The following is a 20,660-nucleotide window of genomic DNA, read 5'->3' as shown; positions in this document are numbered from 1 at the left end:
GGCGGGGCAAACGCCCCGCCCCCAGGACCCGACCTGGCCAATGGTTGCTGGCGGGGGCGGAGCTAAAGTGCGGCCGGGGCCTGGCGCCTCCCTGGGCTGAGGCTGTACTTCTGGCTACCCCTGAGGAGCTAGGAGTGTAGGGAGGCGTTGGGCGTGCCCCCCCCCCCCCCCCCCAGGGTGCTGGTTTTGCCAGAAGAGCCTTTAGTGTCTCCCTGCCTCCAAGTGGCCTCGGAGTGCCCCTTTGTCCCCGTGGATGCATCGGTCTCAGATTTTCCCATGGGTGTAATTTCGGCTAGGAGGTGGGAGTGTGTGCCCAGGATCCTAGGGTGTTCCATTGACCTTTAAGGCTGGGGTCTTGGAGGGACCTAGCTTGGCTAGGAGCGGGGGTTGATGGCGGTCCTGTTCTGTCCTACGAGGATTACGGATACGGGAACTGCCCTGAGAGTGCTGAGATTGGGAGGTATCCAGCCTAGTTGTTAAAGAAATACCCATGGTACTCAGGTGAGGAGTGACCAGTAGGGGAGGTCTCAGCCTTTCATGCTTTTCCCAGTCCCTGTCAGTCCATCCAGTTGGCTGATATTACCCAATTCGTCTGATAAGAAAATCAAAGCCCACATTCCTCAGGTCAGCAGAGCCCATGTGCTAAATTGCCAGAGGACAGGGGTCACTTCCCTGTCTCTAGCAGCTGACTTAAGTCACAAGGCTTGTGAAATAAGCAAGTGAACCACCAGAAGGCTCCAGGCTAGAGCCCCACCAAAGGCCTGATTGAGTGGAAGAGCTGGAGCCCACCCACCCCTCCCCCAACGAGGAAGATCACCCACAATGCACAGAAAAGAGAGGTCACAAAGAACAGCCAGAATGCAAAACTTTATTTAACTGGTTTCAACAACAATAACAACAAAACGAATGGATACACCTAGAAACATGGACAGCATCTCCCACCGCAGCAGGCAGGTTGGGGAAGGCAGGCAGGAGGGGTAGGCCCAGGGTATTCCCCTCTGCCCAGCAGAAGTGGAATCCCAGGGAAAGGGTCAGGTTCCCTCCAGCCAGCTGCGGGCCCTGAGACTACCGCATTCATGGAAGCCCAGGACAGCAGCTGAGGGCAGGAGGCTGGGCAGCCAGGGGCCAGGCCTGGGGGAAGGCGGACAGAGTGGTCCTAGGCTGACATCACCAGGGGGGCGTCATGGGCTGAGGGTTCTGCAGATATGACATCACCACGGCAGAGATGGACAGCCTGGGACAGGAGACAGGTGTCAGTCCAGGAGGGGTAGGCTTGGGTCCCCCACTCCCCGTTAACTCAGCAGTCCTCCTTCTCTAGGCCCAGACTCACATGAAGCTACTCATCATCTGTTTAGTGTCCTCAGAGCTCCGGGAGTTGGCAAAGCTGATGAAGGAACAGTAGACGGCCACCCAAGCGCACCACTTCAGCTAGGGAAAGGTAGGTGGGTGGGTGGGATTTGGTCAATGAAAGGCACACCAATGACCCCCCACCCCCACCCCCGGGGCATTACCAGGCACTGGTTCCAACCGACTGATTCCATCTGAAGCAGCTTGGACCTTGCCCCCAAGAGTCCCTCAGTCCCATTCCTCCTAGCCTACTCCAGGCACCCAGTGTTTGGTCCTACTCTCTCGGCGTGCGTCTCTGACCCCTCCACATACTCTCAGGCCCAAGAAGACTGGCCTCTAACACACCTCATGATGCTAAGAACCCCATCCTTTCGAGTCCCCTCCAAACCGCTTTAAAACCTGGCCCCCAACCTTAGACAGACCTCCCACGTACCCACCCAGACCCCTCGCTTCCCTCACATCCTCGCCTGGCTCAGCCCCGCCCCCCCGGCCAGGCCCCGCCCCCTCAGCGGCAGCCCAGCTGCGTTCCGAATCCGCTGCCCCGACAGGCTTCGCTGTCGGGCGGAGCTACGCCGAAGGAAACTCGGCGCCGCCCACCTTGAGCATGAGGCCGCACATGCTGAAGATCATGCCGAGCAGGTTCATGTAGTCTGGCGTCGGGTCGTCCAAGGCCGGGTTACACTCGCTCGGCGGGGGCTTGTACCTGCGGCAGGGTCAAGGGTCAGAGGCACTCAAGTCCCACCCCCGAGATGGACAAGCGCTTCCCTGGGCCTCGCCCCACAACCCGAGCCCCGTTCCCATGACGTGGGGGTCCTCACCTCAGCACTTTGTTCGGCCTCCGTGGGTCCGACATACTGTTAGTGGACATGGCGGGTCGGAGGTCGAGCCTCTTCCGCTGCGGGAGTTGCAGTTTCCGGCGCGGAAACGGAGGATGGCTTTTAGAGTAGCACCCACAGACTTCGAGCTTCCGTTCCCGGCGGCGGGGGCCAGGACTCCTCCCAGGCAGGGGACAGACAATTAGAAGAGACCAAAAATGTTCCTTGAAAACAAGAAGTGGGGAAAGAAACCTGGAAGCTGGAATCAGGCTCCAGTATTCCCAAAACTATCTTCAAGAAGCCAAACATCTGAACCGGAAGTGAGGGACAGGAAGTAGACCGCGGAAGACCACAAGGTTACACCCAAGCGTGGGTTCCGAGGACTCGAAATCTGCGGTGCCAACCGATTTAGGGCGGTGGGGAAGGGTCCTGACACAAATGGCTTTCCCTGAGCCCAAACCGCGGGGCCCGGAGCTGCCGCAAAAACGAGTGAAGACGCTGGACTGCGGGCAGGGGGCAGTGCGAGCTGTACGATTTAATGGTGAGCTCCCTCTTCATTCCGTGTCCTCCTGCCTCCTGAGGCCCGCGGCCCTATAATCCCCTCCTGGTGTTCCCCAGTGGATGGCAATTACTGTCTGACGTGCGGCAGCGACAAGACCCTGAAGCTGTGGAACCCGCTGCGGGGGACGCTGCTGCGGACCTACAGTGGCCACGGCTACGAGGTGCTGGACGCGGCCGGGTGAGCTGGGGGTCAGGCCGCGCGATACGGGTGCCGAGGTCGGGATCCGACGTCAACACTGACCTTCCCTCCTATGCCGTCTAGCTCCTTTGACAACAGCAGTCTCTGCTCCGGCGGCGGGGACAAGGCGGTGGTGCTGTGGGATGTGGCGTCAGGGCAGGTCGTTCGCAAATTCCGGGGCCACGCGGGGGTGAGTACGAGCAAGGAGGGGCCTCATTAAGGCGTGGATGACGGAGAGGACCCGCATTATTGTGTAGCTGGTGACAGGGAACCTTTCCACCCCTACCCACTACAGAGCAAGCCTCCTTTCCCCATGGCCCAGCATGCAGTTTCCCCAGAACCTTTCACCTCCCCTGTCTCTAGCCTTTGCCCTTGCCTTAACGTGCATTGGAACCCGGAACCCTGCCTTTATCCCAGTCCTCCAAAGTCCAGCCTCCTCTGAGTGGCAATTCCTGTTTCTCAGAAGGTGAACACGGTCCAGTTCAACGAAGAGGCCACGGTCATCCTGTCTGGTGAGTCTGGGGCCTAGGCAGGGTGCTGCCCCTGCAGCCCAAACCTGACCTCACCGTCATGCCGGCCTCACAGGCTCTATCGACTCTAGTATACGCTGCTGGGACTGCCGATCTCGAAGGCCTGAGCCAGTGCAGACGCTGGACGAAGCCAGGGATGGCGTATCCAGTGTGAAGGTGTCGGACCGTGAGATCCTGGCAGGGTGAGTGGAGCCAGGACCTCCTCACCCCTCCCGGGTGCCACGGGGGATCACCGCTGCCTCTCTGCTTAGATTGTAAATCTCCTCTTCTCCCCTCAGCTTACAGGGCCCTGCAGAGTCTGGTCTCTGCCGGTTTTTCAGTTTTTATCCATTCTCGGTCTCATTTCTCTTCATGTGCTAAGGACGCTCTCACCCCAGGACCTTTGCCTTTGCTCTTCCTCTACCTGGACTCCCTTTATAATTACTCCTAGTGTTTTTTGAGCATCACCTGCATATGATTTAGTCCGTGCACACACAGCAGTGAATGAGATCGGGAAAAATCTCCACCCACATCGGGTTGGTATTCTAGTTGCGGGAGGCGAACAATTAAAATTCCCGAGCCCAAGCCCGGGTGCCCAAGTGTTGCCAAAAACCAGAGGAGTGCCATTCCCCCCTGTGGGGGCGGTTGGGGCTTCCCAGCCTATTGCTGGCCTGTTCCCACACGTCTCCTGGACCACAGACGTTTGTCTCCTTATCCTTCAAGTCCTAGTTTAGATGTCACCTCCTCGGAGAGGTCTTCCTAGATTACTCTCAGTCAGTGGGGCTCTACGATGGCAGAAAGTGCTCCTTGGCTGGGTGGCAGCTGTGTCCCAAGGACTAGCCCAGAGAGCACGCTCAGTCGGTATCAGAAACAGGTGGAGTGGGTCCCGATTGGCCCTGGGTGTGTAAGTCTCAAAGCCAGCGTCTCGGAGTTACACTCGTGAGTTCACTTTAGTGCGTAGTTTCCACGGCTAGCCTCGAGTGTGAGCATGACAGTGAAGGGTACACAGGAAGGGCAAGCCCAGCCTTGCCCCCAGGGTCCTGGCAGGGTCAAGGAGGGTACTGGGACTGGAGCCATGGACCTACTGGTCCCGGGTGATGCTTCAGCTGCATCCATCCTCCTGCAGCTCCGTGGACGGCCGGGTGAGGCGCTACGACCTGAGGATGGGGCAGCTCTTCTCAGACTACGTGGGCAGTGAGTGTGGCCGGGCTGTGGGGCAGGCAGGGAAGGCGGGGGCAGCAAATGGGGCCCTGGCCTCACTCACCCGCACCCTTCCCCCCCCCCCCCCCCCAGGCCCCATCACTTGTACCTGCTTCAGCCGGGACGGGCAGTGCACCCTGGTGTCCAGCCTGGACTCCACGTTGCGGCTTCTAGACAAGGACACCGGGGAACTGCTGGGCGAGTGAGTCCTCAAGGATGTGGCCCCCAGCCCACCCCCAGCCCCGCCCCGCCCCGCCCCCAGCCCCTTCTGATCCCACTGACCCCTAGGTACACGGGCCATAAGAACCAGGAGTACAAGCTGGACTGCTGCCTGAGTGAGCGTGACACACACGTGGTCAGCTGCTCCGAGGACGGGAAGGTGTACTTCTGGGACCTGGTAGAGGTGAGCCTTCTCGCCCCAGCTCTGTACCAGGGTGCCTCCATCACTCCCACACCGGGAAAAGGCAATGCTGTTAGAGCTGGGAGCTGGGAGGAGTGAGTGGCAGGATGAAGCAGGAAAGACATTCCCGGCAAAGGGAACTGTGTGCTTAGGCTTGGAGGTGTGGCCCATGTTGGTCAGGAGATACAAGTACTGTGGGGTCGCGGCGGCAGCTGCAGGGCCAGGTTAACCAAGGCCACGGAAGCCAAGCTGAGATGGGGCTGTGGTCCAGGAAACCTGAGCTATCTCTGAGCATCCCCGCCGTTCCCAGTCCCCAACCCTGTGAGCCCTGTCCTGATGTGTCTGGTGGGGATGTCAGGCTGGGAACAGACAGTTCTGGCCTAATGGGGTCAGGGCTGAGGCTTGGCCAGAGAAAGTAAGCCCCCTAAGAGGATGGAGGAAGTGGGGGGGGGGGGTGGCGCCTGGGAACTAAGAACACACCAGTGTTCTGCCTACTTCTCAAGAGTCTGGTAGACAGGAAGTCACCCTGAAGGGAAGGGCACAAGAAGGGACATGTTTGAAGTGGGAAGAGAAATCTGGAGCCTGCTCGAGGGACCGTATGTGTTGGGCGAGGACTGTAAGGTGATGAAGGAAGTGAGCACGGAGGCTGCCCAGTGGGCCAGTAGAGCCTGGACCATGGCAGCGTGGGGAGAGAAGCTGGGAAGAGACACAAGATTGGAGCAAGGTGGTGGCTGTGAATGTGGAGGGCATCCGCGGTCTGGACGTGGTCTAAAGGCAGAGCCAGGAGCACTTACTGATAAAGGGGTGGGAGGTGTGAGAGAGAGAGACTCCCAAGGTGTCTGGCCCAGCACCTGGAGGGATGGAACGCCAGACGGGTTCATTTTGGGGCAGGTGAGGTTTGCGGTGCCGGGGAAGCGATCCGAGGCAGGTGGCTGGAGGTCAGGGGAGAGACCTGCGCCGGTAACTGCCCCCCATCCTTCCCTCCACAGGGTGCCCTGGCACTGGCCCTGCCCGTGGGTCCTGGTGTGGTGCAGTCACTGTCCTACCACCCCCTGGAGCCCTGCCTGCTGACTGCCGTGGGGGGCAGCGTCCACTGCTGGCGGGAAGAGGCTTATGAGGCGGAGGGTGGCACGGGCTGAAGTCGGGGGACCCGCCGCCACCAAGGGCACAGACTCCGGGCTCACAGAGACCATTTATTGGAGACCTGCTGCTGACCAAGGAGTGAGGGGAGAACTGCACGCTAATAAATAGAGGGGAGGCTTCGCTGGTGCGGTAGCCATTCAGTCCTCATTCTTCTCGGGCGTGAAGGCGTCCGACTTCTGGGCGAAGGTTTCGGCCACAAGCAGGGGGAAGACCAGGGAGGCATCGGCATAGACCTGCAGAGGGGATCTGGGTGAACCGCGGGGCCTGTGACCGCATTCTGGGAGACTGCACCCCGCCCCCCAGCTGACCACCCTCACCTTGACAGGCTGTGCGTCCACCCGGATCTTGCCCCAGGAGACTGCTTCGTCTGGCCTGGCACCAGAATCCGAGCCGTCGAATTCCTGGGCCGTGTTGATGTAGACAGCATAGTCGGCCCCGTTCCGCTGTGGGGAGGGGCAAGGTGAGCTGGTCAGGCAGTCACTGGAGACAGGCAGGCAGAAAGACACGGACGCGGGGGACTAGCTAGAGGCTGAGGGATGTGTCCTGCATGAAGGAAGCCCTTAGTGGCCCCTTGCTTCAAAGGAAAGGCCCATGTCAATGCGTGGCCAGAGCTGCCCCCAACCCACCTGCTATCTAGCAACTACTCTCCTGCATCTGTTCAGCAGGCACTGCCACCAAACATACAGAAGACTCCCGCCCTGGTCCGGGTCCCATCACTGCTTACCCAGAACCCGCCGTTTGTTCCCCCCACAGAAGCCAGAGGGCGCCTGTGAGGACCCGAGTGGTGGCCCTGGAGGCCTGACTGGTTATTTACTTCCCGTTCCCCTTCACCGGCCCCCTAAGTGTTCCTTGACTTAAATCAGGCACCTCAAAGCCTTTGCGCTGGCTGTTTTCTCTGCTCACAGGTTGGATTTCCCAGAGCTTACCTTTTCTGAAGAGCACTCCTTTCTCTTGCCAATTGTCATCCCTCTTTCTTTCCCATAGCAGTTACTGCCACCTGACGTGCATGGCCCTGGTATGCTGCCCTTCGCCCTGTCTAGAACCTCAGTCCGAGAGGGCAGAGATTATGGCCTGTCTAGTCCACGGTTGTCTCCCTGGCACATGGCACAGGCATGTCTGCATGGCAAGCCCAAGTGCCACCCTCGCTAGGGACCAGGTACTCTAACCCCACTCACCATGAGGTTGGCGTTGGCGATGTGGTGCTTGACCACACCCCCGCCCAGGATGATCATGCCGGTGCGCTTGGCAAAGATGGCCTGTGTGTTGATGAGCCTCAGGTCTGGGAGGAGAGCGCCGTGGTCAGGCTATGGGCCCAGCCAGCCCTCCTCCCCCGCTCCTCCGTGGCCCCAGCACCTCACCCTCAACGATGTCCAGGACCAGGCCTGGCTTCTTGTAGGAATGGAAGAAGATCATGTCGCCCAGGGAGCCATCTGTGAGCGCTGGGCTCAACACGGGGATGTGGTTCTGGGAAACAGGAAGACAGGAGAGCAGCTGGGGCTCAGAGCCCAGGGTGGGCAGGCTGGTCCCCATCCCAGTGGGATCCCCTCCTCTCTGCCTGATTCTGGGCAGAGTGCTTAAGTTCCCTGGGCCTCCGTTTCCTCAACTAAAGTGCTGAGGCGGCACCTCCCTCACAGATGAAGAGGCGTACGGGATGAAACCCAAGGCAAACGCTAAGGATCGTGTCTGACAAAGACTGGGAGCTCTCGTTATTCCGGCTGCTGGAGCTCAGCCTCTGAGGAGCTTGGGACCATGTGCCCTGCCCCATGAGGGTTTCGAGGCACGACCCCAACTGATCCCAGGTTGGGGTCTAGGAATAGAGCCAGGATACCAAGACCACACTCTGGCTGTGCAACCTCAGACAAAACACCTAACGTCTGCATCAGGTTCTTCACCTAAAAGTGGAGATGACGAAAACCATCCTGGCTCCCCAGGTGGCTATGAAGATGAAACCAGCTAACACATGCCCAGGCCTGGTATCTGCCCCACCCAGGCCCTCACCTTCTGGGCCCAGTAATACACGGATTCTGGGTTGTTGATCTCCTTGCCCAGCCGGGCGATCATCTTGGAAGGTGTCCACTTCACACCCTAGGAGGAGACATTGGCTTCAAGCAGCAGTGCCTCCCCTGCCTCCTACCATGCCTGCCCCCAGGTCACTCCTGCCCCACCTCTGTGTTCTGCTCCAGCACCATCTGGTCCAGAATGGGCATCAACCAGTCCTCAAATTTGCAGTAATTGTCATTGGGCACCAGTAGGTTTCCAATCCTGCGAACATGAGGCATGTGGGCATCGGGTCCCAGGACCCTCAGCCCAGCTCCCTTGCCCAGCACCACTCAGGGTCTCCACCTGTTGATCCCGTTCTCACGTAGCTCCTTCCCCCTGAGACTGAAATCGCCCAGGTACGTGGGTGCCAAGCACTTGATGAAATCTTCCTCCACACCGCCAGCTGTGGTCACTAAGACGTCCACCTGCAGCAAGTCAGTGAGGTTGGCCCGGGAAGGGGCCTGTCCTCATCCCAGGCATGGCTCGTAATTCCCAACTCTCATCCAGTGACCCTTGGGGGAAGCTCTACTACAAAACAAAATTAGATCGTGTCCCTCTGCTTAAAACTGACTCTGTGGGGGGCACCTGGGCGGCTCAGTTAAGCGTCTGACTCTTGATTTCAGAGCAGGTCATGATCTCACAGTTCATGGGTTCAAGCCTCACATTGGTCTCCATGCTGACAGTGGTGAACCCGCTTGGGATTCTCTCTCCTCACTGCCCTTCCCCAGCTCACTCTCTCTCTCAAAATACATAAACTTAAAAAAAAAAAAAAAAAAATGACCCTGTCTCCCTATGTCGTTTAAATGATCGATAATCTTGCCCCTAAGACCAAGGCCACAATCCCACCAGGTCCCCACCATGTTGTGCTGCACGAGGTAACGGATGGTCTCACGGAGGCCTGAACTGATGAGATTGGATGTGTAGCCCAGAAAAATGGTGCAGCCAGTAAGTGGGCGGCGGCTCTGGGTCAAGTCTGCATGATGGTCTTCATCCTGCGACAGCGGCTCTAGTTTCTTCTCTATCTAGATGTAAAGGAGGGGTCAAGTCACCCTCACCCTCTGACCCCAAACTAGCCAGAGGACTCGCCCCCAGGTTCTGCCCACTCAGGGATGGGGGACCACTTCTACCTGGAATACCTGGAAACAGGGAACGAACGCCCCCTGTGCAGGCTCCTCCCCACTCACAGCCCAAATCTCAGGGCACACGCTCAGGTTTTACCCCTCTTTCAAGGAATTGGAGAGCATGACCTTTGCAGGCCCGGCCTCCTTCCCTATCGGAAAAAGCAAATCCGAGCTCAGACCCCGTCCTGACTCAGGCTCCTCCTCAACTGCACCGTCCAGAACTCCACTGGTCACCTATAACCTGCCCCCTATCTAGAATCATTCGGAAAGTAGGACGCGATGAGGGTGCAGGAACGACGTCCTCTTCCCAGCGCAGAAACTCCCGCCCGGAACGGGCCCTGCCTCTCTCCACCTATTGGACCGCCCAACAAAGGAGCCCCCGCCCCCTTCAAGTGCTGCATTGCTGCTACTGGTGACCACGCCCCCTCCATCCAGGAAGTCCCGCCCCAGGCATCACCATGGCGTTGACTTGCTGCACTGCGCGCCCGAAGTTGGTGGCCTGGAAGCCAGTGGTGCCGAAGGCCTCCAGTAGCGCACGGTAGTCTACGCCGCGGTTGAAGTCGTAGCCTCGGACTTGGGCGCTCTCGGACGGCAGCGCCGAGCTGTGCTTCAGCACAGCGGCCAGCGCCGCTGCAGGTGCCTCCCCCTCCGGAGGACCCTCCATGCTCCTGCGGCCGCACTCTCAGATCACAGCCACCCCAGGCCAGGCCTCCAGCGGCCTCGAAACGCGCTAAGCCCCGGCACGCTCTTCTGTAAGACAGTGCAGGAAGTAGGGCTTCGGAGAACCTGCCGAAGGGGACGGGAAGTTGCTTGGTCACATGACTCTCTGTGACTTCCGTAATCCAGGACGCGTCCATCTTTGCGCGTGCGTTGCGTAATACGGAAGCCGCGAGGAGCCGTTGTTCCCTTTCGCCCCTTGTCAGCCCGAGATGAAGAGTCCTACTTTTACTGCCGCCTGCTGGACACCCACCGCGTTGCGCGGCGCTCTCCCGTTCGTTTCCGTCCCGTTGGGGAAAAAGGATGGCTTCTTAGACGTCGCCCTTGGACAGGATTCGAGTCATCAGGAGATGTCAGATAGTTTCTGCCTCTGGGCGTCTCTCATCAAACGGTTTAGTGATCCCTGTTCGTGCCTCACAGGTCTCCAGAGACTCCACAAGCTACCTAACTCCCTGATCTTCCCCTGGCAGCAGCGGCTGTCGCTTCTTCCGGGAAGCCTTCCCTGACCTTCCTCAAAGTAAGGGACCTCCTCTGGGATCCAAGGCTGACGTCTCCCTCCAGCAAGGCTGTGAGACCTTCGAAGGCGGGGTCTGTATCTTATGGGTCCTCAGAGTCCTGGACTGGGTCTGGTCCCCCAGGGGGATTCTTTTAACAAGTCACTCTACAATTTATGAAGTCTGTACTATACGTTGAGCCCTGTGTGTGGCGCGGCAGCTTTATCAGTGAATGAGATGCAGTCCCTGCCCTACTGGAGTCCACAGTTCAGGGAGCTAGAAAGGTAACAACGATAGCGGTAAGTGTTATTGAGGATTCAGAAATGATGTGTCTTTGAATTAGGGATGGATGGAGGGGTAACCGGTGGCCTTATTTGCAGGGACAGGTAGTTAGGGAAGGACACCGAGGAGGTGACATTTGAGCCAAGGCCAGAAGGCCAAGAAAGTCCCCATATGTGAAGATTTGGGGAGGCCGTTCCCCCATCGTCCCCCGTTGGTAAAGAAACCTTTGCCAGTGCAAAGGTCCTGAGGCCAGAGATTAGCCTATTTAATTGGAAGAAGAGACCATCTTTGACAGTCTCCACTTGGATCTCAAACTCACCACCTCAGTCCCTCTCCTCCTAACTCTGATCTCCCTGAAGTCTTCCACACCTCAACAAAGAGCCCTCAACTCAGCAAATGAGCGCTCCACACACCTGGTACGTTCAAAACCGGGGAATTGAACTTGATGTCTCCCCTTCTCTCACACCCACATCCATCCCTCAGCACAGCCACCAAGTGCTACCCACAAAGGAGGTCCCAAATCCAGGTGTTTTGTTTTTTTTTTAAATAGAATTGCCATAGCACATTATATTAGTTTCAGGTGTGCAACTCAATGGGTATTTGTATCCAGGTGCTTCTCATTCTCAGCCTCCACGCTGGGCTGCCTTCCCTCTGATTCATCTTCCAGCTGTGGCCAGAGAGCTCATTAAACAGAAGCCAGACACATCATTCCTTTTTTTTTTTTTTTTTTTTTTTTTTTTTAAGATTTTTTTTTTTTAACGTTTATTTATTTTTGAGACAGAGAGAGACAGAGCGTGAACGGGGGAGGGGCAGAGAGAGAGGGAGACACAGAATCTGAAACAGGCTCCAGGCTCTGAGCGGTCAGCACAGAGCCCGACGCGGGGCTCGAACTCACGGACCGCGAGATCATGACCTGAGCCGAAGTCGGCTGCTTAACCGACTGAGCCACCCAGGCGCCCCACATCATTCCTTTTTAAATGTTGTTACTGTTTAGAGAGAGACAGCGCGAGAGCGGGGGAGAGGGGCAGCAGGAGAGAGCGAGAGATCGAATCCCAAACAGGCTCCACGCCCAGCACGGAGCTCGATGCAGGGCTTCGTCCCGCGACCCTGGGACCATGACCTGAACCGAAATCAAGAGTCAAACACTCCACTGACTGAGGTAGCCAGGCGCCCCCACCGTGGTAAAATGTATATAACAAAATCTATTACCATAATCATTTTTAAATGCTTATTTTTGAGAGACAGAGCAGGAGACGGGCAGAGAGAGAGGGGACAGAGGATTCCAAGCAGGCTCCGCACAGACAGCAGAGAGACCTAGCTGAAGTAGGACGCCCAGGCGCCCCTATTATCATAATCACTGTAAAGCATACGGTTCCATGGCATTAAGCCCATTCACACTGTTGTACAAACATCATCACCATACATTTCCAGACCCTTCTCATCTTTCCAAACTGAAACTCTGCCCCAGGAAACACTAACTCCTCACCTTTCCCCCGGCCCCTGGTTCCCACCATCTGCTTCCTGTCTCTATGGATTTGACTCCTCTAGGGACCTCACATAGACGGGATCGTACGTTATCAGTCATTTTGTGACTGGCTCATTTCACTTAACATAATGTTCTCAAGGTGCATCCGTGTTGTAATGTGATTTTTTACCAGATCCCGCTGGATGCCTTGAGAAGGGCGGTGGGGAGCGGGGGCAGTGGGGAAGGGAAGAGCAGGGGAGACCAGAGCAGAGGTAACTGCACAGGTCCGAGCCGGCAGAGGTGGGCGCAGGACCTGGGAGATGCCAACAGGTGTGGAGAGAAGTGACCAGACTGAGAACCTAATTTGAAGTTGATCTGAGGGTTCCTGGGAAAGGATCAGATGTGGGGACACCAGAAAGGGAGGATTAAAGGGGTTCAAGATTTGGGCCAGGGCAGTTGGGTGGATGGTGGTGAACTTGGGGGCAGAAGATCTGGGGCGGGGGGGAGAGGATAATCTGGAGCCCAGCTTTGGCCGAGTTAGATGAGAGACCCCCGAGACATCAGTGTGACCGACTGAAGAGCAGGAAGCTCTTTGGGCAGGTCTGAAATCAGGGACGGGGATGGGATGGGGACAGGTGGAGCCATCAGCATAATCTGTGGGTAAGATCCCGGGGGTGAGTGTAGATCGGGGGGGGGGAGAGGCAGGCCCGCACCTGAGCCAGGGTACACTCTATACACGGTGGGGAGCAGAGGCCGGGAACCCCGCCTTCCCCTTAGCCAAGGTGACATGTGACACCAGCGCAGCCACCGGGCCCCCTGGGGCAGGGACCCCCCTCAGCTGAGGCAGCTGCTGCCGCTGACATTTCACTCCACGAGTGTCCAGGCTTCAAAGTCTCTGCAGGGGTGGGGGAGGAGAGGAGGGGGCTGAGAGGCCGGGCTGGCAAGGGAGGGAGCCAGCACCGGGCCGCTGGAGGATTGAGCCGCCGGGAACCCGCCGGAGTCCTCAGCTGACGTATGTGGTCCTGACGGGGCTTGGGGAACCGCCACCCCTTCCCACAGTCCCCAGAGGACGCAAGAGGTGTTTGGGAGACTCTCAGGTAGCCCCTCGGGCTCAAGGTCTGGAATCGAGCCCACTGCCTACGACCCTGCTCGCTTTCGTGCAGATGTCCAGCAAGGTGGCCATTGGCAGCGACATCGGGCAGGCCCGCCGGGCCGTGGAGCAGCTGTGGGTGGAGGCGGGCATCGACCGCATGAAGGTGAGGACCAGGGCGGCCTGGGCGTGTCCGGGAGAGGGGGCGGGCAGACAGCCCGGGGCCAGCTGACAGGCTGGCCCACAGGTGTCCAAGGCGGCCGGCGACCTGCTGCAGTTCTGCGCGGAGCAGGCCAAGAGCGACCCCTTCCTTGTGGGCATCCCGGCTGCCACCAACCCCTTCAAGGAGAAGAAGCCCTGTGCCATCTTGTAACCCACGGCCCCGACCGCCCAGGAGGCCTCAATAAAAAGGAAGTGAATGATCCTCGGGACGTGGCTTGGCCAGGCTTCACGGGGACAGAGGGGGACCACAGACTCGCACCCCCCCCCCCCACACACACACCCGGCCCAGCCTCCCTCCCCCACCCACCCCAGGGTCACGGCCACAACAGCACACACACCTGGACTCCCGGATGGAAGGGCGTGCACCGCCCCCACCCTGCACCTCTGGGGAGCAGTAGCAGATTCCCCCTCCCACTGCACAAACACACCTAGGGTCGGGGTCCCGCTCTACATGCCGACACACATCACACGCGCCTTCACGTCACACGCGCCCACAGGTGCCGTCGTACAGATGTGCGCACGCCCTCAAGGGCCTCCTCCCTCACACACACCCACATCCGCCAGCACACAGATGTGTGCAGACAGGGTCACCTCCCTAGTGACACCCGGACACACGTGATCACAGAAATGCACTCGAGCGGGCACAGGCGCCCGCAGACGTAAGTAGTGGCTGCCAAGGCTTTCACGACCGTCTCGCAGACCCCCCCCTGCCCCCCCCCCCCCCCCGCCCCGAGCAAGCACAGGCAGAGCCCTCGGGTGACACCAGTACATCAAGTTTATTTCTCCTTTGCTCTCCAGGGAGAGCAGGTGTCCAAACCATAACAAAAACTGGGCCCAAGGGAGGGGAGCAAGCAGTCCCCTGGGTGGGCCTGAACGGCAACCTCACCTTCCCTGGCGCGGGGCGCAGCCCGGGGACACTGCCTAACCGTGGCCCGGACTCCTCGGGCCCCAGGCCTTTGGGACAGGGCGGAGGCGGCACCGGCGTGGGGGAAGGTCCCCCGAGAACAGAAGCCCTGGCCCAGCCTGCGGGCCGGCAGACCCACATCCACATCCACGTCCGCCTGCTCAGGCCTGCAGCCGCCAGACCTCCAGCGATAGACCCCCAGAGGCAGCTACCACCAGGTTGCCCTCGGCACAAATCTGGGAGGGCGGGGACAGAAGTAGTCAGGGCCGTTCTGGGCAGCTGGGGAGGGTGCACAGGGCAGGGCCTTACCCCGTTTAGCACATTGTTGTGGCTTCGGGTGCAGATGGTCCTCGGTGGATCCGTGGGCACGTGCACCTGGTGAGGGGCAATGCGCAAAGGTCAGGAAGTGCACCTCTGACCGGCGGCGGGGGCGGGGGGGGCTGAGGGGGGGCAGGGAAGGGAGGGGGCCTGTCTTGGGGCCTCACCCGGATGGTCTTGTCGGTGGACGTGGTGTACAAGGCCCCCAGTGAGTGTTTGATGCCTGTGATCTGAGACCTGTGGCCCACGTCAAAGGACTGCAGAAAAGAGGGACAGGTGACACTCAGGTAAGGGCTCTCCCAACGCCAGCCCGACAACCACCCAGGGGTCGAGAGGTAGGGAGGAGGCCCAGGGACGGTTGGGCAAGGGGCAAGAGCCCCGGCAGACCCGGACGAGTTGGAAGCAGCCACTGTGGTTGGCGAAGACGTGCAGCAGGCCCTGGTTGTCACCAGCCCAGAGCTGGGGCTCCCGGTAGGACATGCAGAGCAGGTAGGAATCCAGCTGTGGGAGGGACGCGGGACACGGCAGCTCAGGCCAGGCCAGGCCAGGCTGCAGCCCCCGTCCCTCCAGGCCGCAGGGGAGGGCACACCTGCAGTCGCTGCAGGACGCTGTTGGCCCGGCGGTCGAACACCACGAGTGTGTGGTCCTCGCTGCCCGAGATGATGTGACGGTCGTCCGCCAGCAGCGCCAGCACCGCGCTGGAGTGCAGCCGCCGGCTCTTCAGCAGCGCCGGGCCCGCTTCGCGAGTGATGCAGGGAGGAGGGAGACGTCAGAGCCCCTCGGAGGGGGCCCCAGGCCCCTCCCCACTCGGCTGAATCCTTGGTCTGCCCCGCCCATCCGCATCCTGCAAGTGGTCCCGTCTTTCTCTTCTCCTGTCCCGTCTGGATCTGGGCCATCCAGGACCCCCAAGTCTCTGCCCTCCCATCGCCCATCGCAACCCCATCTGCTCGCAGTGCAGAGCAGACCTCGGCAAGTCCCAGCATAAAACGCTTCCTCCTGCTGACTGATTGGAGACGAGTCCCACCATCACCCATCACCCTTCTCTGGCTGTGCCTGGGCCAAGAGCCCCAGCCCTTCAAGTAAAAGAAGAATAAATAGACAACAGAAAAGGCTCATATGCTGGGCAGTGTTTATCCTAGGCTTTTTATGTGAACATTTACTCCACCAAGGCTCTTACTGTCCTCTCCTCCAATTATCCCTAGGGGGCTGGAGTCATTATCCACATTTTACAGATGGAGAGACTGCGGTTCGAGCTTGAGAGCGAGGAAGTGGTGGACCCAGGATTCTCGGGGGCTGTTCCACCTCCCACAGCATTGAGGCTCAGAGGCCCCTCCTCCGGAGCCCTCCCATCCTTCGCCGCAGGCGGAAGGGGGCTTCAGCCCCAACACCCGGCCCCCCCACCAGTTGCCTTGGTTGCCCCCAGCACAGCCCAGGCCACTCTTGAGTGGTCAGCCTCTGGTTGTGACTATCGTCCCAGCCAGGCTGTGAGGTTCAAGTGTCTCCTTCCCCGGCATGACCCTGTAGACCCCAGGCGGCCCTGCTCTCCCCACCTAGGCCCCAGGGCCCCTAGCCCACCTCTGGGGTCGTAGACGGTCACCTTCTTGTCATAGGTGCCAGTCACCAGGATGTCAGGCCGGTAGGACAAACACAGCACGGCCGCCTTGCCCCTGGGAACACACGGACCGCAAGGTCGGGGCCGCGACTGCGCAGCACCCGGCCCTGCCCTGCCCCCGCTGCCCAGGACCCCACACACTTTATCTCGCCGAACTGCTGCCCGTCTGCCGCCATGTCCCAGAGCTTCACCGTGCTGTCCCAGGAACCGGAGCACACGCGGTGGTCCAGCGCTGCCAGCGACCACACCCAGCCCTGCGGACCAGACCTGCGATCATCCCCCTCTCAGAGGTAATAAAATTTAGGGTCAGAGGACAGAGACAACTGACCCAGGGACCCAGAACAAGTCAGCTCCAAGTAGAGGTTAGGACTTAGGTCCGTGGGTCTGACTCCTGAGCCCGGGGGGGTACACACCCACACAGAATATTCCTAAATCCCTGTGAGACTCAGCAGCAGTGGTGGTTTGAGGTCACCTAACAATGCGATTAAGAACGGGGCCTCCACTAGGGGCGCCTGGGTGGCTCAGGCGGTTAAGTGGCCGACCTCAGCTCAGGTCATGATCTCGTGGTTTGTGGGTTGGAGCCCTACATCGGGCTGCGTGCCGACAGCTCAGAGCCTGGAGCCTGCTTCGGATTCTGTGTCTCCCTCCCTCGCTCTCTGACCCTCCCCCGCTCCTGCTGTCTCTGTCTCTGAAAAACAAGCAAATGTTAAAAAAAAAAAATTTTTAATTAAAAAAAAAAAAAATGGGGCCTTCACTCCGTGGCCTGGGCAAATGAAGTACCCTCCTTCAGTTTCTTCATTGAGAAGATGGGCACAAAAAACAGCCCCTGTCTCAGGAGCTAACATGCACAAAGCACTGGCTGGTGACTAACTCCCCCCCACCCCCCCGCCAGACTCTCTGAGGACAGTACTGTAATTGTGTCCTATTCTACAAATGAAGAGACTGGAGCACAGAGAGGTTGCGTCCCGTGCCTAAGGTCACACAGCCAGAAAGTAGCAGAGTGGGGATTTGAACCCAGTAGCCTGGCTCTGAGACCAAGCTCCTGGCCACCTGCCTAGACCACCTCAATGACTGGTGGAGGTGCCCTCCCCAGCCATTTCTCACGAGATGCCAGCCATGCTCAGAGCTTTGTGATCCCCGCCGGTAGCCTCGTAACTGCCACCTGCCGTGCCCTGTGCCTCTCAAGGTCTGACTGATGACCACCGAGCACCTGCGGTGTGTCCCAGCCTAAGCGAAGCTCTTCGTGTGCGTTCATCCCATTCATTCTCATCCGGACCCCACACAAAGTAGAAACGGAGGCCCAGAGAAGCCCTACGTCTCATCTAATGTCACACTAACAGTAGCAGAGCAAGATTTAAATCTCTGAGGTCCAGTGCCAAAGAAAACTCATGCCCTTAGCCACGGCGCCCTACCCAGGCTTCTCCCCTCCTACCCCTGTCTGGCCTCCTTTTTTTTTTTTTTTTTTTTTTTTTAATGTTTATCTATTTCTCTCTCTCTCTACCTGAGAGGGAGAGAGAGAAAGAGCTCAAGGAGGGGCAGAGAATCCCAAGCAGGCTCTGCGCTGCCAGTGCAGAGCCCAATGAAGCTCAAACTCAGGAACCGTGAGATCATGACTGGAGCCGGAATCCAGAATCGGACGCTCCACCGACTGAACCCCCCCCAGGCAACCTCCCCCCCTTTTAAAAATATTTATTTATGGCCTCCCAACCCCTCACCTTGTGGGTGCTGTTCTTCTGGGTGCCCAGGGCTTTGACTAGAACTCGGCTGGGCTCCACCCCGAGCTGCCGCAGGTCCCACAGGTTGACGTTGCGATCTCGGGAGCCTGACAGACAAAGCGTCCCACCCTGGGAAGAGAGTGAGGTGGTGTTGTCGGGGTCACCCTAGCCCACCCCTGCCTGCCCCCCACCGCCCCTGCTTCACCTGGAGCAGCAGCACGGAGTCAATGGAAGCAAAGTGTCCGTCGGCCAGGCAGAAGTACTCGGCCCAGCGCCCATCCTCGGCCCAGCGCGACAGGTGTTGCTCCAGCTCAATGCAGGCCGTCGGCCAGTCAAAGTCCTCCTCTGTGGGGCACCGTGAGCAGAGTCCCCAGTGGGCAGGAATCCCGACATCCACACCAGCTCCAAGCCCACCTCTGGCTTCTGGGAAGCCCAACCTTCACCAGACTTGGAAACCGCCCCCCCCCCCCCGTCCCCGCCCCGGGAGCCCTCACCCCACCCAAGGAGGCCCGGGATCTAGCTTTGGGACCACCAGCCCACCAGCCTTCCAAGCGGGTCTAGAACAACTCACCCCAGTTTCCAAAAATTGGGTAACTGGAGCCTCAGTGCCGCTTTCCCAGGCCCTAGCACCCCCCCCCCAACCCTGAGGATAGGAGCCTCAGGACGTGAAGGTCCTGCCTCAACTCTCAGGCTAAGCCTCGGAACTAGGACTTTTTGCCTCAATGATCTTAACCAGACCCAATGAAGTGTTGTCAAATTAGTTATCTGTAAACTTGGGAGCTCTGTCAAGATGTAGAACTCAAGCCCCAGGTGCAGAGAGTCAGTGGTATAATGGGGCTCCAGCAACTATGTTTATCAAGCTGTTCAGAAAAGTCCCATCAATTCAAGGTCACCAAAGCTGTCTTATCCCCCAGGGACCAATGACCTCAGGGACAGGACGAATTACCACCAGCCCTTGCTTAAGATCAGGCTAGACCCTGGGCTTGGGGATCTGTGATTGTGGGTATCCTAACCTCTAAACTCTAGATTGGGTTCAAGGGTTGCAGCTCTGGACCTTTAGACCATTCCTCACTCCTACCTAGGTCAAGACTCTAAGAGTGAAGGGCTTTGGATCACCAGTTGCTAGCTCAGCATCTGTACTCAGAGGATTCTTTGGCTTACCCTGAGCCCCCAAGAGAGTCCAGAAGCGGAGACTTCAAGTCCCTGTGTCAACCACCGGACCCCAAGCCTGAGGATCCTTGGGTCCTGAGTTCAGGGACCCCAACCCCCCCAGGATAAATCTCCACAGCCCCGGAACCCCAAGCATCTGGTTCACGGTCCACCCGGAAGGTCAGGGGCTTTGGCACCATCGGTAACTACCTCAGTCAGCCTCCACCCAAACCGGAACAACCAGGAAGCCTGCTCCAGGGCTCTGCTCACAGCACCCCAGGTATCTAATCCCCTGCCCCAAACCCAATCTGGGCAGCTGACCCCGGCCCCCCAGGCGCGCGCACCTTCCACCACTGGGTAGGGCGCGCGTACGCGGCGCTGCGCGCGTAGTCTCCAGGTGACATGGTCACGCACGAGGTCGCGCAGCGTGTGGCACACGCGCGGCAGGACGTGGAGCACCAGACGCGCGTCTAGGTAGGCGCAGATCTCGAGCAGCAGCTCCGGAGGAAGGCTCAGCAGGCCCGGGACGCCCACGGGCGGACCCTTGGACGCCGCCCGCGGCTCCAGGGCGCCAGGGGACGCGACCGGAGCCGACAGCAAAGGCGCGCGCGGGAGCGCCTGCCCGACTTTCGGCGGACTGAGCACGCGGGCCACGTAAGCCTCGGCCTGCGCGTCGGGGTCGGGCTCCGGCTCCGGGTCCGAGTCATCGTCCCAGGCGCGGGGATCGTCGCGAGGCCCTGGGGGAAGCTCCATGGCGACCGAGTGGGCGCGGCCAGCCCGGCCCTGTCAGCCGACGGCCCCGCGTCCCGTCTCCTAGGCAGCGCGAAGGCACTTCCGGCGCCGCTTAATGATGTTGCAGCGCCGACCGGAAGCGAGTGGCGCGCGCGGAAACCGGCCGGACCGTAGGACCCCACTGTTTTGAGGGCTCCCACGGTGCAGCTCCGTGGGCCCTGGGCTGGAAAATGTAGGTTCCTGCAACCAGCGTTTGTTAAACAGGCATCTGTGGCGGTCCTGATACAGACGGCCAGCCGACTCCGGTTTGACGCGGCTCGGCCAAAGGCATCGCTCACAGGAGACACTGGGCTTAGAAATGCAGTCTCTCTTCTGAGTTCAAAGTCTGGGGCTTTTTTTTTTTTTTAATTTTTTTTTTTCAACATTTTTTATTTATTTTTGGGACAGAGAGAGACAGAGCATGAACGGGGGAGGGGCAGAGAGAGAGGGAGACACAGAATCGGAAACAGGCTCCAGGCTCCGAGCCATCAGCCCAGAGCCTGACGCGGGGCTCGAACTCACGGACCGCGAGATCGTGACCTGGCTGAAGTCGGACGCTTAACCGACTGCGCCACCCAGGCGCCCCAAGTCTGGGGCTTTTATAGGG

General features: G+C 59.2%; 5 protein-coding genes across 14 annotated transcripts; 2 read left to right on the top strand and 3 right to left on the bottom strand.

Moving 5' to 3' along the window:
• Nucleotides 1-852: 852 nt before the first annotated feature.
• WDR83OS (WD repeat domain 83 opposite strand) lies at nucleotides 853-2,318 on the bottom strand. The gene is made up of 4 exons (XM_058727915.1): nucleotides 2,166-2,318; nucleotides 1,945-2,050; nucleotides 1,331-1,428; nucleotides 853-1,234 (listed from the first exon to the last, which is right to left on the bottom strand). Exons 1-4 carry the CDS (start codon nucleotides 2,213-2,215, stop codon nucleotides 1,168-1,170), a joined length of 321 nt encoding a protein of 106 aa, XP_058583898.1. The 5' UTR covers nucleotides 2,216-2,318; the 3' UTR covers nucleotides 853-1,167.
• A 125-nt stretch (nucleotides 2,319-2,443) lies between these two features.
• WDR83 (WD repeat domain 83) lies at nucleotides 2,444-6,285 on the top strand. 2 transcript variants are annotated; one of them, XM_058727914.1, is made up of 9 exons: nucleotides 2,444-2,703; nucleotides 2,781-2,901; nucleotides 2,986-3,091; nucleotides 3,365-3,413; nucleotides 3,487-3,613; nucleotides 4,537-4,604; nucleotides 4,704-4,812; nucleotides 4,899-5,013; nucleotides 6,000-6,285. In XM_058727914.1, exons 1-9 carry the CDS (start codon nucleotides 2,601-2,603, stop codon nucleotides 6,147-6,149), a joined length of 948 nt encoding a protein of 315 aa, XP_058583897.1. In that variant the 5' UTR covers nucleotides 2,444-2,600; the 3' UTR covers nucleotides 6,150-6,285. The 2 variants fall into 2 exon arrangements, with proteins under 2 accessions (XP_058583897.1, XP_058583896.1); XM_058727913.1 differs by having other exon boundaries at nucleotides 3,319-3,413; nucleotides 3,503-3,613.
• Nucleotides 6,191-10,177, bottom strand: DHPS (deoxyhypusine synthase). Of its 4 annotated transcripts, none has more exons than XM_058727909.1 (9): nucleotides 9,772-10,177; nucleotides 9,051-9,211; nucleotides 8,497-8,618; nucleotides 8,319-8,415; nucleotides 8,152-8,238; nucleotides 7,512-7,617; nucleotides 7,329-7,432; nucleotides 6,471-6,596; nucleotides 6,191-6,399 (listed from the first exon to the last, which is right to left on the bottom strand). In XM_058727909.1, the coding sequence occupies exons 1-9, from the start codon at nucleotides 10,169-10,171 to the stop codon at nucleotides 6,298-6,300; spliced, it is 1,305 nt and encodes a 434-aa protein (XP_058583892.1). In that variant the 5' UTR covers nucleotides 10,172-10,177; the 3' UTR covers nucleotides 6,191-6,297. The 4 variants fall into 4 exon arrangements, with proteins under 4 accessions (XP_058583892.1, XP_058583893.1, XP_058583894.1 ...); XM_058727910.1 differs by having other exon boundaries at nucleotides 6,191-6,386; XM_058727911.1 differs by having other exon boundaries at nucleotides 9,051-9,215; nucleotides 9,772-10,120.
• A 317-nt stretch (nucleotides 10,178-10,494) lies between these two features.
• On the top strand, nucleotides 10,495-13,791 carry GNG14 (G protein subunit gamma 14). Of its 5 annotated transcripts, XM_058727917.1 has the most exons (4): nucleotides 10,833-11,223; nucleotides 11,802-11,966; nucleotides 13,436-13,528; nucleotides 13,610-13,791. In XM_058727917.1, the coding sequence occupies exons 2-4, from the start codon at nucleotides 11,892-11,894 to the stop codon at nucleotides 13,733-13,735; spliced, it is 294 nt and encodes a 97-aa protein (XP_058583900.1). In that variant the 5' UTR covers nucleotides 10,833-11,223; nucleotides 11,802-11,891; the 3' UTR covers nucleotides 13,736-13,791. The 5 variants fall into 5 exon arrangements, with proteins under 5 accessions (XP_058583904.1, XP_058583903.1, XP_058583900.1 ...); XM_058727921.1 differs by lacking the exons at nucleotides 10,833-11,223; nucleotides 11,802-11,966 and adding an exon at nucleotides 10,495-10,619; XM_058727920.1 differs by lacking the exons at nucleotides 10,833-11,223; nucleotides 11,802-11,966 and adding an exon at nucleotides 10,688-10,824.
• Nucleotides 13,792-14,341: 550 nt separating this feature from the next.
• On the bottom strand, nucleotides 14,342-20,126 carry FBXW9 (F-box and WD repeat domain containing 9). 2 transcript variants are annotated; one of them, XM_058727907.1, is made up of 10 exons: nucleotides 19,627-20,126; nucleotides 18,339-18,478; nucleotides 18,134-18,262; nucleotides 16,560-16,699; nucleotides 16,382-16,473; nucleotides 15,396-15,544; nucleotides 15,194-15,307; nucleotides 14,974-15,063; nucleotides 14,798-14,863; nucleotides 14,342-14,724 (listed from the first exon to the last, which is right to left on the bottom strand). In XM_058727907.1, exons 1-10 carry the CDS (start codon nucleotides 20,033-20,035, stop codon nucleotides 14,650-14,652), a joined length of 1,404 nt encoding a protein of 467 aa, XP_058583890.1. In that variant the 5' UTR covers nucleotides 20,036-20,126; the 3' UTR covers nucleotides 14,342-14,649. The 2 variants fall into 2 exon arrangements, with proteins under 2 accessions (XP_058583890.1, XP_058583891.1); XM_058727908.1 differs by having other exon boundaries at nucleotides 16,560-16,672; nucleotides 19,627-20,124.
• Between the last annotated feature and the right edge of the window lie 534 nt (nucleotides 20,127-20,660).

The sequence above is a fragment of the Neofelis nebulosa genome, chromosome 4 (assembly GCF_028018385.1).
Source record: "Neofelis nebulosa isolate mNeoNeb1 chromosome 4, mNeoNeb1.pri, whole genome shotgun sequence".
NCBI classification, from domain to species: Eukaryota; Metazoa; Chordata; class Mammalia; order Carnivora; family Felidae; genus Neofelis; species Neofelis nebulosa.
Note: the sequence above shows the minus strand (reverse complement) of the source record. Positions and strands in the feature narration are given on the sequence as shown.